This window comes from Leiobunum rupestre, chromosome 8 (genome assembly GCF_980474605.1).
Source record: "Leiobunum rupestre chromosome 8, qqLeiRupe1.1.hap1, whole genome shotgun sequence".
In the NCBI taxonomy this organism is placed as follows: domain Eukaryota; kingdom Metazoa; phylum Arthropoda; class Arachnida; order Opiliones; family Sclerosomatidae; genus Leiobunum; species Leiobunum rupestre.
Window position 1 is genome coordinate 4080234 of NC_143391.1, and position 15065 is coordinate 4095298.

General features: G+C 41.1%; 1 protein-coding gene across 1 annotated transcript; it reads right to left on the reverse strand.

Annotated features, from left to right (window-relative positions):
- Nucleotides 1-4927: 4927 nt before the first annotated feature.
- On the reverse strand, nucleotides 4928-13999 carry LOC149932032 (uncharacterized). Its single transcript, XM_090156912.1, has 20 exons — nucleotides 13644-13999; nucleotides 13061-13320; nucleotides 12772-13001; nucleotides 12553-12719; nucleotides 12355-12486; nucleotides 11940-12287; nucleotides 11524-11868; nucleotides 11234-11458; nucleotides 10939-11168; nucleotides 9961-10869; nucleotides 9333-9898; nucleotides 9135-9277; nucleotides 8888-9057; nucleotides 8071-8818; nucleotides 7793-8007; nucleotides 7543-7732; nucleotides 7385-7478; nucleotides 7091-7318; nucleotides 5412-6007; nucleotides 4928-5348 (listed from the first exon to the last, which is right to left on the reverse strand). Exons 1-20 carry the CDS (start codon nucleotides 13912-13914, stop codon nucleotides 5026-5028), a joined length of 6390 nt encoding a protein of 2129 aa, XP_090013038.1. The 5' UTR covers nucleotides 13915-13999; the 3' UTR covers nucleotides 4928-5025.
- Between the last annotated feature and the right edge of the window lie 1066 nt (nucleotides 14000-15065).

The window sequence follows — 15065 nt, forward strand, 5'->3', positions numbered from 1 at the left end:
TCACAAAATCACCATTATTTTAGTTGATTAATTATATATTTAAAGTTAACTTTATTTATTCTATCCGATGTTACTGTTAGAAACACGAGTCGCAAACATATCCACATGTTATTGGCTACATAAACGCTTTTGATTAAACCAAACAAAATGAAAATATTAATCTTGGCCACCTTTATTGCTGTAAATTGATATTGTTTGTAGAAATAAATTAATTTGTTTTTGAATTTCGATAAATTTTCTTGGTCTATTAACACGCGGAATCTGTGCAACCTTTGGTGGAATGTTTCAGAACTAAACCATGTTCTGCAAAAATGCTCGTCTCATCTGAAATATTTAGATCGCGCTGACAATTCAATTTTAATCAACGAAATGAAGAGAAATTTGAAAAGAAAAATACACGTAATTAAAACACGTATCGGACATCAATAGAATTTTGAATGACATTTTTAATATAAAAAAAATGTAGCTAGGCCGTAGCGATGGCACATTTATAAAAAAAAACCCTAACTGTGACCTGATAAATTTCCGATCAATGGTATATAGTGTACGTACAAGTGGAACACATTCACAACATAGTTTATCAACCTACATGAATAGTATTTTTAACATCGGCCTGCTACAACCTTTAAAATTCAGTATGTGACCTGAGAATGTTGATTAAAACGCCAAGAAAGACCTAGTATATGTTTAGCTATTCATCTAATTCGATAAAGTATCGGACACTAGCTATAGTTATTGAAGATAGAGTCGATAAAGATTTTGGAATTGCGAGTCCACGTGCCAATAATAAACGTATTGTTAGATAATTGGGATAGATTCTAATCATCTTTTCAAAATAGTATATAGAATAAATACATTCTTGAACAAAGATGAAATTTGCTTTCCCACAAATAAGATGTTATTCACCTTTTATGACTCTTTGATACGCTAACCTTTCCCTATACATGTTAGAGTATTAGAAAGTACTTTCCCATTTTTATTTCCTCGTTCCAACATTTGAACGCACTCTTTATTTCACTCAAGGCGACGTTATGCAGGCTGCAGCCAGAAAATAAGAAATCATAATTAGAGGTTTGCGCTCGGGTAAAAGACGTTCTAACCAGCCAACCTCTCTTTTAGCCAAACCTGATATGGAACCGCAAAAAAAAAAAAAATCGTAGGGCCGAAATCGAGGTCTGCATTTGAAATCGCGAGTAAACCACTCAGTTTAAAATGTTATCACTTCGGGCAGGCTCGAAGCAGGGTTTCGCCAAAAAAAAACACACACACACAAGGAAAAAATCGAGACAGAATTATTCAAACTTTTCTTAAAATTCTGTCGACCCTCTGGTCTTTGCATCGTGATAAACAAGTCGAATTTATTTATTTTTTCGATACCGCAAAGTCCGCAATTCCTTATCGCTTTCGGTCGAGTTTTTAAACCCCTTTTCAATATTAAACATCGACTGAAATACCGTTATTGCGTTATCGAAATAAAACAGTTTCTATATTTACAATTTTAAAATTTTCTCAAAAAGTGGGCCTCGATTTGAAAACAAAATATGCGGAATAATTCTTTTTTATCTTCTGAATAACTTGGCTGGCGAAAATCCAGTTTTTCGTTGCCAATAGAAATACAGTCAGTGGCTTGGTTTCATTTTATGATAAAAGTACTTTTGTTTTTACGGGATTATGCGATGGTAATGTGACAAAAATAGTTTGAAGCTACTTTATTGAATTGGATTAACCAGAGGCGATACCTAAGAGCGACAGAATCGCTGGGGTAGATCTGGTTTTGCAAACTCTATTTAACATTTTTCCGATCTACTTCGCGAAAATATTTTCAAAAAGTTAAAAAGACCAAATCTTCCAAAAGATATAATGTTCCGGAGACTAAATCAGATATTCCAGTGAAGACCGGAGTCCGGAGATCAGATCTTCCATTGAAGACCGAAGACCGGAGATCAGATCTTCCATTGAAGATCGAAGACCGAAGACCGGAGATCAGATCTTCCAGTGAAGACCGGAGACCTGAGATCAGATCTTCCAGTACAAATTGGAGACCCTTGAGTATTAGGACACCCTCGTATGACTAAATCATGATTAAATCTAATTGAAATGAAATCTGAAGATTTTGCTGTATCAAGATTAAAAATGATTAATTCATGAAAACAAATTCAGTATTGATTATTTGGATACACGTTTTTGATTTAATACAAAAACGATACTGTATATAATCATCAAAATGAAATATGGAACAAAGTTTCGGTCGTTGTATTTTATCACCATATCGAAATATTCGATCCACTAACGAAAAAAACCGTTTATTTGTTATTTATATTTACGGTACATTAACATTTAGCCGTGAAAATTTCGAATCCTCTGTATTGTATATTTCATTATTATACAATACACAGTTGGTTGAGTTTCGGGGTGGCTACCGCTTTCTTCTCTACGCTGTGGTTGAACGCCTGGTTAAACGTGATACTCTTCTCGAAGAGAAGTGACCCTTCGCTTTTAAACGGATCAAGCGTGCCTCTCACTATTCTAATCAGATTCGCACCCAAAAATATGACGGCTATTTCAAGCCTTTATGACTTTCTGATTTCGTTACAAAACCTATTTTCTCTCACTTTATTTGAAATAAAAAATTGCTAAACACTCTGAATTCTTCCTGGTCTAAATAATACGAAATTCGTATAAATAAACGAGTTCTTTTCAAGACTAGGCGGTTATTCACTTTTTTTTTGCAAATTAAATAAAACGATCTCAAATATCGAGGCTATAGTCTTAGAACCACCACTGGCGAGAGTTTCAAAAACCTTTAAATAAATTCAGGTTAAACGCGTATTTTTCACCGCTTGGAATGAAATCTCCCCAAAAATCTGGTGTCATCGAAAAAAAAAAATTCCCGACGCCTGGAGCTAAAGTACCACACCCCTTTTAAACGTTTTTCTCTTGAATACGTCCTGTTCGGTATAAAATATAACTTCACTTTTATTTCTTTCTATTATATTTTGTTTGCCAAATGTTTTAATAGGAAGTGAAAATTAACTATAAAGGGCTTTATTGTAGCTTAAATCGCCCATACTTTGTTTTAAGTATCGCGACAAATAAGGTTAACGCAGAAATACATTTTTTTCTGGTTAACGGTAATAGGTTGTGTACGGAACTGTTGGCTCGCGTGGCATGAAGGGCTTATCACCACCTTCGAATCTCTAGTATTTGATTGGATATTAAGAGTACCCAGGGTGGCTGAGAGCGGGCCCGGGCCCCGGGTAAAATATAAGTTCTGGGCCCCAAGAGAGCCGTTACTACTAGAGATATAGCTAAACCTTTTCGGAGATAAACCCGGGAAAAGTATACTTTGTTTGTTCAAACCCGGACATCTAGGCTGCACGGGCCCCGGTAATTTGTACCGGCTTTCCCACTCTTCTATCGGGCCTGAGAGTACCAGTTACGGAGAAAAATGTACGCTGTAGGCTGGGAAAAAAGAAAATGAATTTAAGAAACCATCCGAAAATTAATGACGTCATTTCCGACTTCGATTCTATTGGCTTAAAGGGAGTAGGAACTAAATCGAAAAATCGTCAGCTATGACTGGTTTTTAACGTAACTATTAAAGTTTCTGTCACCCGTGTGGCACATTTGGCTTTTAAAGTGAGAATATTCCTTGTCTTAAATAAATTTAATAATAATAATAATAATAATAATAATCAGCTAGGCTAATACCCAAGGCACCACCTTAGGCCTAAGTCGTCCAGCGACTTTTAAAGCCATAAATTCAGGTGAACAGGTTACAATGCATACTATTAGGCTATTACTAGGCAAAAGGGTGAGGCCATAAGTAACATCAATAAGTATGACAATTAACGAGATTTACAACGTAACTGATTTTCATAGCTATTGCGTAATCAAGATGTTTTCTCAGCACAAAGCCCTCTAGTGTCTAAAATACGTGAGACTTCCGCTAAGCCGAAATATCTGGTTTCCGATAGATAGGCGGAATATTAGGCTAAAGTGATAAAAATTAAAAAAGTTTTCTCGGCGCCACGAGCTCATGTTTTTTTTGGCTTCAAAACAAAGCCAAAGCCCCTCACGACTCCAGAACGTGCTCTCCGATATTAGGCTTAAATTTTTATCTTAATGTAGTCATCCAAAACGGTAAGTCGCGAGTCCAAGTCACAGCTTGAAGAGAGTATCAGTGCCGAAAAAAGGTTCGGTTAGAAAATTAGCATTAAAGGCTTTAAAGCAATAGAAAGTGTCATACTTATTGTTATTATGTTACTTATGGTACTAATGGTAATAATAATAGTTGGCTAGGCTAATACCCAAGGCACCATCCAAGTCATCTAGCGACTTATAATACCTTTTAAACATTCATGGTGTTAAATAAATTTATAGTCATACTTATTATATATTATGTTACTTATGGGTTTGAAATTTAATGTTCACTTTATGATACATAAATATCGGAAAAGTGGGGGATCAGAAAATGGAGCAATTGAGGGAGCGGATTTATATAAAATTCCCACATGAATGTAGCAGAAGTAGGTCGATTTGGTGAAAAAACCCGTAATGAGAAGAATCTTTTAAAATTCTCTTGACTCATTCAAATCGGAAAAAGGATATTACGGCTGAAAGCTTAAAATACTTTTTCAATTGAAAACCGTTCGTGTTTGATCGATTTTATAAAAATGTAGCGAGATTTCCACAAAATTATTTCAGATAAATTGAGTCTATTAAATCTGTATTATAAAGAACCATTATGTTCGAAGAAGGAAAGTTTCAAGTTGGAACGAGCCAGAAAAAGAGAATACAAAATAAACACGGGTTTTAAAGTTTTCTTATCGCCATAATTTTCAACCCTACTTAAAAATAATTTTCCAAAGGGGGAACTATTTGCTTTGTTCCTATACCGCGTAGTGAAAATAAAACGACAGGGTAGTTTTAAATTAACGTAAATTATTTTATTTGTTTTACATAATTTATGTACAGAGGTATTAACAATTGTATATTAACAAAATTAATCAATTTTAACCGAAGTTAAAAAGACGGTACGGAATGTGGTAAGGGGTAGTTAGTGTAGAAATTATTTCCTCTGATCAGGAGGTCGTAGTCCGGGTAGTAAGGTTGACCGTCCAGGGGAGAGAGTCCTCGGCCGATGGTCGTAGCTTTCATCACCAAAGTGCGACAGTCCTCGGTGGAAATTATTAAGTTCAGATCACCGTTAAACGACCAGTAAAGTTGCAGATCGTTGACCAGGGGTACCGGGAATTCGTCCACTAGTTTAAACCCAGAGTATCCCTTCCATTGGATGACCGACACCATTTGATCGTTTCGACTGGCGCTAACTAAGTAAGTTTCGCCTGTAAAAAAATCATACAATTAGACGAATAATATTAGAGGATTTTGTCGATGAAAGAGTTTACCTCCAAGCTTGAAAGTCGTGATATCAACCGCTCCTTGAACGCTGACGTGCTGATACCATTCCAAAGCATTGGTGGCGAAGTTGTAGCGGTAGACTACGATTGGTTCGGTGTAGATCGGGATGTCGTCTTCCACGTATCGTTCGTTACCCAAAGAGAGAAACAGCTGAGAGTCGACTCTGACCCACAGGACACATTTTGGCCACGATGACGGGAGCCGCGTTATCAGGAGGAACTGCGCGTTGACCCACTTGAAGACTGACGAGACTCCGGGCTTAGCCGCGGCTGTAGCTAGTAAGATGTCCGATTCCACCGTCGTCAAATCCAGGTCAAAGACTCCCGGAGATGACAGGGTTTGATGGGAAGACCATCCGTCGGTTGCCGGGTCGTATCTGTACACTTGAATGACGCCAGATTGGCCGTTGTTCTTGTCGAAGGCGTAAGCCACGGTGACGTAATGAGCTTCGTCAGAGTCGAACGTGACCACGTCCTGCACGAAAGGAGACTGAGGTATGATCATGTGGAAACGATTCTGGAAACCATTGGCACTCGAGGAGATGATCGCGGATTCTTCCACTTTGAATAGGCTGGAAACGCAGCTAGAAGGACAGCGGACGGTTACCAAACCACATACATAAGTATATGTATTTGTACCCAGCTGCTCCGCCTTAAGCACTACAGCGGCCACCTAAAACAACCAGCCCCGGACAAAAGTGCGCTTTGCGAAACAACGTTCGGCCAGTGAGACAGCCATTTTGACTGCCTCACATATAGCAAACAAACGCCCTCATCACGGCCCAACAAAAGGCGACACCATGGGCTGCCCGAGACCCACCCTCGCACAGCTGAGGACTAGAGTGGCTTCCTCTTCCACTGCAAACTACCCTCCTTAGCAGGTCACAGAATGACCAACCACATACATAAGTATATGTATTTGTACCCCGCTGCTCCGCCTTAAGCACTACAGCGGCCACCTTAAACAACCAGCCCTGGACAAAAGTGCGCTTTGCGAAACAACGTTCGGCCAGTGAGACAGCCATTTTGACCGCCTCACATATAGCAAACAAACGCCCTCATCACGGCCCAACAAAAGGCGACACCATGGGCTGCCCGAGACCCACCCTCGCACAGCTGAGGACTAGAGTGGCTTCCTCTTCCACTGCAAACTACCCTCCTTAGTAGGTCACAGAATGACGAGTGTGGAACACCCATGAGGTTCCAGTGACCCAGCGCCCCGATCACATGACCTTGAGAGCCGGGTATGGAGCCCCCCACAGGCTCCAGTGACCCCATCACACCACTAGATAGGGACAGTGGGAAACCAACCACATACATAAGTATATGTATTTGTACCCCGCTGCTCCGCCTTAAGCACTACAGCGGCCACCAAAACAACCAGCCCCGGACAAAAGTGCGCTTTGCGAAACAACGTTCGGCCAGTGAGACAGCCATTTTGACCGCCTCACATATAGCAAACAAACGCCCTCATCACGGCCCAACAAAAGGCGACACCATGGGCTGCCCGAGACCCACCCTCGCACAGCTGAGGACTAGAGTGGCTTCCTCTTCCACTGCAAACTACCCTCCTTAGTAGGTCACAGAATGACGAGTGTGGAACACCCATGAGGTTCCAGTGACCAACCACATACAGTCGGATAGTCGGTTTTCCCCGCGAAACTTACTCGTAAGCGGAAGTGGTCGTATTAGTCCAAAAATGGAAGTTTTCCGAAAAGGCGCCGTACGGAAGTTCGAAAGTTAGAGGAATCAAGCGGCCGGGCTGCTCCGTGCTGGCGATATTCGGAAGACCATTCTTGTCCAACGAGAAAGCGGACGTGCTGAAACTGCAACATTCACCGTCCTCGTCGCAATCTTTAGTCACCCATCCGTACAGCAAAATTGATGGGTTCATACTGAAGCCAGAAAAGAATTTTCTTAAAGTTTGAATAAATTAGAAAAGAGGTGAACAATTATGGTACCTTTGGCTTTTGTACGAAGGGTAAGAGAACATTCTATCCATACCGTACTCCAGGGTTTGAATTAATTCAAAGTGAGCGAAGGTAACGAATCCGTCTACCAATAAACGTCACTGGTTATGAATAGTCTTACTTCAATTACTATTTAATTTAGCTAATACTCTTTTGCATATCGAATTGGCGCCTTATTTGAGCTTCTTGGGCCTCTGTCATCGATGTCAGTCTTCCAGTCACGTCGCTCAAAGAATGCCAGTAAGACAAGTACCGATCTCGGATACTGTCGATCGGTTGGCCGTTAATACGCGAGTGCACGATGACGTTACGACGAACTTCAATAGGCTCGATAAAAATCTGTGGTTAACAGAAAATTTAGTTCAATGCCTTCACGAATATAAAAAGTTTGCCGCCAACCGTTGGTCCGGTGATTATTTGATGTTGGTCGTGCCTGACGACTCTCCTCTCCAGTTGACGAATGTCGACGTCATTGATAGTTTCAGCATCGAAATCCGCATCCACGTAAACGTCTCCCACGATGGTCTTTCTGCCTCCAATTTTGAAGTCTCGCGTTTTGACGATCACGGAAGACATCGGGATGTTGTTGATGGTGCCCATTATGTCCAACCAATCTGGTATAAGGAAAACAAAATGGTACAGGCATATGACAACGCGCCTATAAATTACCTCATTACCTATGTTTGCCTTATCGAGAAAAGTAATATCAGCCGAAATGACTTCGTCTTGGCTTAAAGTGACTCGGTTGTGAATGAAGTCGTCCAAATCGATTCCGTCAACCGTTTTGTGAAAGACCAAATCACCTTGCACTCTAATAATGGGTCCTGCCAGGTGAGTCGCCACCGGTACAACTTCGTCGGTGGATTTCAAAACAAGATCATTGGGAATAGTCAGTCCGTTGATGGTACCCAAGACGTAAAGATCACCGTGGATAACGACATTGCGGAAAGTCTTGAGACCAAAGACGTTTTGAGTTTCTGCGCTTCGAAGGATGGCATTTTCGGCCTCTCCTCGAACGTCCACCCCGTTGACCAAGCCATTTGAATCCAAATCGCCATTAACGGTCAAGCCGCCGGCGAACGCCATACCTTCAGGATGAAGGAACAGTTTGTTTCCGGCGATGGTTTGCGGGACCGTTTTGCTGACAGCGTCGTTCAGAATGAATATTAGATCGGCACCGTTAATTTCGGAAGTAAGAGTGAGAGAATCGACAGTCAGGCCTTTGCTAAAATGAACGGGGCCCGTTATTATTTGCCCATCTCCACGTTTGGTGACCAGGTTACGAGCCAGTTCCATCAAATCAACGCCGTTGATTCCGATACCGTTCGTAACTTTCAAGTTGCCGTTTACGACCAAGTTTTCCACGGACATACTTCCGCTAATTAGTTGCAATTCGGCGTTCAAGTACAAAGCGTTTTCAGCCAACTAAAACCAAAATTAAAGGGTAGAATATGACTTAAACATAACGCGTCAGATTGAAAATTTAGGTTCTACCAAATTTAAATCGCATCCATTTATTAATCCTTGAACAAAAACGTCTTTTTCGGCAGTTATATCTTGGAGAAATTTGTTATAGTCCGATAGGATTTCGTCCCGGTTCAGGTAAACCAATTCAGACCACGGGATGCCATCCACGACAGAGTCAGGTGATATTTCCACTTGGTCTTTACGGGGTTAATATAAAAGATAAGGTTACTCGTTTCCTTCAGTAAGGTATTAGAGCCGAGGTCCATAAACTTACCAGCGACCAATCCACCTAGAAAATTAACTGGCGCCGTAAAGGTATTATTGGCACGTAAATAAGCAACATTGGAAAAAAGATCTCTCAAATTGATTCCGTTCAATAAACCAGTGTAGTCCAAATCGCCGTTAACCTTCAAGGACCTGAAATAATTTTGTTTAAGTCTATTGCAATATTAACATCGAAACAGTTGATTACCCAGTTATGGTCTTGGGGCCTCTGATGGTAGGTTCTCCAGTGTAAACTAGTCTGTTAATAAATTCCTCAAAGGGAAAGCCGTTGATCATGGTGGTGTAGACGTCACCTTGAAAGTCGACGTCAGTGAAGTTATGGCCCATGGCTACGAACCCTCTAGATTTCAACGGCACCGCGTGATCCCAGAAAGCTTCCACGTCCACGCCGTCGATCAACCCTAACGCGTTGATATTATTGGCCTTCAAACCACCGGCAAAGCGTTTGTTCTCGATGGGAATCTGGCGAGGATCGTCCAGCAAGACGACTTGGTCAGCGAAATCTGAGAAGTCCAAGTCGCTAATAACAGAGCCAATATCCACCGAGTCGGCGAAGAGATGACCGGTGATTTTGGTCATCGGGTATTGAAAGGTGAAATGTCCGCTGACGTCTTGAGGAACGTGCTTCAGGAGAAAGTCGGTCGATGGTTTTAGTCCGTTCAATTTACCCCTTACCACGACGTTGCCCAGAACCTCCAAACTCGGGAAGGTTTTAGAACCGTGTACTGCGCATGGTTTGCCCGAGGGCGGAATCTTCAAGATTGGTTTAAGGTTAATTATTTAATACTTACACTATTTAGAAAAAGCGAACCTACCAAAAGATTGTATTCCGATATATCGTATCCGTTAATGGTGATACCATCAGCCAAAAGCAACGGCTTCTCAACGTATACATCCTCTACAAAATTGAAGCTTCCAGGAATTTCTTCGTCCCCGAAAGTACGTATTAGGTCACGCTCCAAGTTGACTCCATTGACTTCTTCGGCTTCCAAGTCGTTTTTGAACTCGACGAGGCTATTCAAATGAACGGTGGCCGGGACAATTTGATCCAGAGATTTCCGCCACAAGTCTTTATCGAACTCCCGGTAATCAATGTCGTTAACCACCACAAAGTGGTCAACGTATTGCACTTCCATGCTTTCAAAAACTGTCTTTCCATAAAGAGTGAAGTTGTCCGGAATCACCGTGGATCGGGATAGCTCCGATAGGTCAATGCCGTTAATCGTGGCACCATCGGTCGCCGTTAGGTCTCCTGTCACAGCCATTTTTCCCAGGAATCGCTTGAAACCCAAGACGGTTTGAGGTAGATTGTTTTGGAGAACAGCATCTTCGTTCAGATCAACGCCGTTAACCAAACCAGTATGGAGATCGCTCAAAAACTGGACAGTTTTATCAAATTTTAGGTCCCCAGTTAAAGTTTGGGGAGTGTCTCTGGAAAGTATTTCTTCGTTGACATCGATGCCGTTGGTCAACCCATCCACCGTCACGTCTCCATCAACGAATACGGGTGCTTTGAAGATTTTCTTTCCAATAACGTCTTGTTCCAATCCATCCAAAGTCAGCGCCTCCGAACCCAGTTTACGAACATCGATGTACCCGTTTATCGGGTCCCTAACATTCAGATCGCCATCAATGATAAAAGGAGAATTAACATCAAACTGGGAAAATATATCTGGGTTCCCAAGGATGGATACGACCTCATTAGGAAGATCAGAGAATTTCCTCTGTAAATAACATTAATAACCTATAATTCGTACACATTTTAATCGTGGGAATTTAACAACAGCACTCACCCCGTTAGTCTTCCCTCGGACTCTAATATCTTCGAGAACGTGTAGTGCATCAAATGTTTTCACACCGTCTATGACTTGGAAAGGCAATTGATCGTTGTTCAAAACGAAATGTCTGGGTTCCAGACCGTTGATATGACCTTCCGGTGTTAAGCTAGCTTGTGTTGCAGAGAGATCGGTGAAAACCAACCCGCCTGATACGGAAACATCGTCCGCGTTGAGTAGAAACAAACCTGCGGAAGCGTTAATTGAAATTTCAGTTTAGTGTTGTAAAGTAACAAATCAGCCAATGACGCACTTTGTGGTTGAATGCCATTGAGGGTTCCATCGCAGGATAGTTGTCTAGTGCTCAATAATCCGTCAACCGTTAGATCACCTACAAATACTTGGGGCTGCCCAGTCAGCTTCAGACTATCTTGAATGATTCGGGAAAAGGGAATTCCATTCAGTGATAATTGCGGACTGACTATGGCTCCCAAATACCCCTTACGTATCAAAGGAGGAGTTAGAAACCTTAAAGGACCTGTTGTAGAAGGAATTACGTAATTATCGTATACGATAGCAGTTTCTGCCTTATTTGCGAAATACCATAGATTGTTTGGTCCGTCGATTTGTATACCAAATTATTCGAGTCAGCTTCCATGGCCTCCAACAGAGATCTCTGGTTGAGGATTTCCAAATGAAACTGAGAATTAGTTAGTTGGGGTAGCTTCGTATCCGGGCTCGTTACTACAATCACACCGGCGTCAAGTTCATTCACCACTATGACATTTCCTCTTACTACGACTGGAGCAGAGACGCTTTGTTCTTTATTGGTAACCCAAATGTGTTCGATTTTCGATCCGATTTTTTCCATTTCTTCCCGTTTCTCCGATAGTTTATTGTTTAAAGTAACGATGCACGATTTCAAAGGATCCAAGTCCTTCTCAATGGCTATGAAAGAAAAGGTGGGGGATCAAATTACGTATTGACTAATTTCCTTTCCAATTTTTTTGGCATCTTACCATTTCGTTGGGATGTTAGATTAAGTTTGTAAGCGTTGGCCGGTTGTTTAAAGTTGGGTTCCAAGTTTGGACGGTAAGTTAAGAACAGGTAGTAGTAGGATCCAACTCGACTGAAGAAGCGAGCGGAAGCTAGTGTCGGTGCCCCTGCCGTAGCTGGCAACCCTTGGTCAGCCTCGAGCTTCAAATGGTACGCCTTGACGTACTGCGATAGGCTATCCTCGGTGTAAAAGCCCACGGAATCTTTGTAGGCAAGAGTTAAAGCCACTTCTCCATTGGGCAACGACACCGAGTCAATGTCGATTGCACCTTCCGAGCCATCCAAGATTTGGAAGAAGATGAATTCGTTTCCTGTATAAAAAGTAATTAAAAGTTTCGCGAAGAGGACTTTAGGGTGGAAGGTAAAGCCGTAACCTACCAGCCCACCAGTAGAGATGAGCCCCATTTTTGCACAAGAAAACCAGGTAATGGTTGCCATCCACTACGAAATGAATCACCTGGTAAGCGTAGAACGTCGGAATCAATTGCACGGAAGATAACTTGTCTCCATCTGTAACAAATGTAATTGAGAAAACTTTAAATTTCAGCAAAAGCTTGATTTAGGAAAGATACTAACATCCATTATAGGTGTATACGACGGAACCGTAGAAATCGTTGCCTGGTACACTTCTGGCAACTCCCAAGTATAGAACGCCTTCGTATACCCACATAGTTACGGACCTGATTCCTTTAGAGTAGTGTTTAGCAACCAAATCGAACTGAGTCTCTCTCCACTGGTACAGCCTGCGAAATACGCAAGTTAAGGGCCTGTGTAGTCGCAGATTCAGTTTCTTACATGATCTGTCCGTCGAAGTTGTTGGTTGCAAAATCGGGGGTGGTCCCAACAGCCAAGTACCAGTATCCTCTGTTGTGAATGATGTCGATGTCCGAAAGCGTATCCACAGGGATGCTCTGCTTTTTGGAGATGCTATGACCGTCGAAGACGTATAGCTGGATGTAGTATTTGAAAGGACCTTGACTCCTGTGCGTTACCGCGAACCAAATTTCGTTGCCGTGATAATAGGCCTTTCGAGAAGAATGATTATCTACTAGTTTAATACTTTCAAACTTTAGTTCTAACTCACCTCAGCATTATAAGCTTCGTCATCTACTTCTAACTTCAAAACCACGCTGAAAGAGGTTCCGTCAAAATTGAGCAGAACCAAGTCTCCGTTTGAAGTAATTAAAAAGACCAAATGATTGCTGTCGAAAGCGATGGATGTCCAGCAAGAAATGGGGTACTCGCCGATGGTCTTTGCGTCATCATCATCTTTCTCTTCGACTTGTTGTAAGTCTACATCTTCTTTCAACTGGTCGGTAATTTGAATATCTCGTTTCTGCACCGCTGTAGAGAAATGTGACCAAAATATAAAACTAATGGTCCCGTGTGCACTGAAATGTATTAACCATAGAAACAGAAATAAGACTAGAAGCACGATTAGATTGTGGGGAGATGTAATAGTTAGAAGGCTGTTGCCATGAGAGTGGAATGGCTAGTATTCTTTGAGGGAGCATGCCATCTTTTATTTTAAATTTAAAGTTTAAATTATCTTTTAATAGATGGCGCACTCCTGGGTGGATTAGTAGCGATTCCAGTTTACCTTGAGATTACCGGATAGCGCAGTGGTTCTAGTCTCATTTCAATTTCTATGGTATTAACCGACATACCATTTTTGTTTTGAAGGGATATGATCCAACCCGCGTCGCGTTTGCTTCGAATCCTCTCGGTCTCGAACCGTTTGTGGAAGTCCAGTTTCAGCTGTCGAATCTTTTGTTCTAGATAATCACGGAGTTCATGAAGTAATTCCTCTTCGGAAAAGGTTCTATCGTCGGTTTGCAAACTTGATGTTGTTGGAGAATCACTTTTAACAACCGTAATAGTATAAGTAACGGATATTACGAAGAAAACTAATATAATCTTCATTTTAACTCGCCACATTCCAAACTAATTAATTATTATCGCAAATAACTATCTTCGTGGGCCCAATTTAACTAATCGCGCGTTTCGACAAATCGTTTCAACATTTCGCACTTCTAAAGACTGTCAGCGTTAAAAATTCACCTTTATATATCAATTATTATAATTGTTTTTTAATAAATTATCAAGAAAAAATAAAGCGTTGTTTTATTTCCGCTGTTTAAATAAATTAAAAATGTCGTAATGTCAAAATCATTGAGTTGGGAATAAATAGAGGTACAACTAAATTTGGCTGGCGCGGGACCAATTTCGTTCCATAAGGAGACTTTATCAACTTTATCGTTCTACCGTGGTGGCATCTGTCTCTAGTGGTGGAAACTATATTGCAATTGATTTTTTTCGCGAATCTGATGCGAAATTGAAATGTATGATTACTCGTAACAAACAAACCTTTGAAGTTGTTTAAAAATAATTCTATTCTGTCAACACGATCCTTTTTAACTCCAGTTACGGTGAGTTAGCTAATAATTATTTATTTTTAGCCATATAACTTTACAAAATATAGATGGCGCTACCACCTAATTATAAAGATGAATTTCGTACAGTCTTATCAGATTAGGTTCCGCGTAACCATGGCAACCAAAATCGTAATTGTAATTCTAGCAGTATTATTCCCAATTCAATGGTCAAAAGCATCGGGGGGAAAAATCTTGTCATACCTTCTTATATGGTATTTTTTTAGAGTTTTTTAATATTATTTTGCTGGGGATCTACAAAGTTTAATAGGGTTGAGTGTAGTCCTTTATACTCGTTGGTTGTTAATATGATAACTTTTCCATTCTCTAGTTTCCAATTTAATATCGGGAGGGTACCGAACGCCTTTTATCCCACGCGTCTTGAAGCAAAGAAGACCATCTAACCCCATCGGATGGTTACATACTTCGGCCACGAGTGCCCTGTTGCTCTCCCTATCGGATCTATCCCTTTTTATGCCCCCGTGGGCGTGGCCCCAGGCAATGTCTAGCAGAGACGAGTGGACTGAATTGTCCTACCCGCTCTGTATGAAAATTAATGTGTTTGAATGGGCTGACATTTAGGAGTTAACAGGTGGTTGCTTTCGCTTGTTTTCGGACTAAAGGTGAACTCTTTTAACCCTAAAACGAACTATTCGT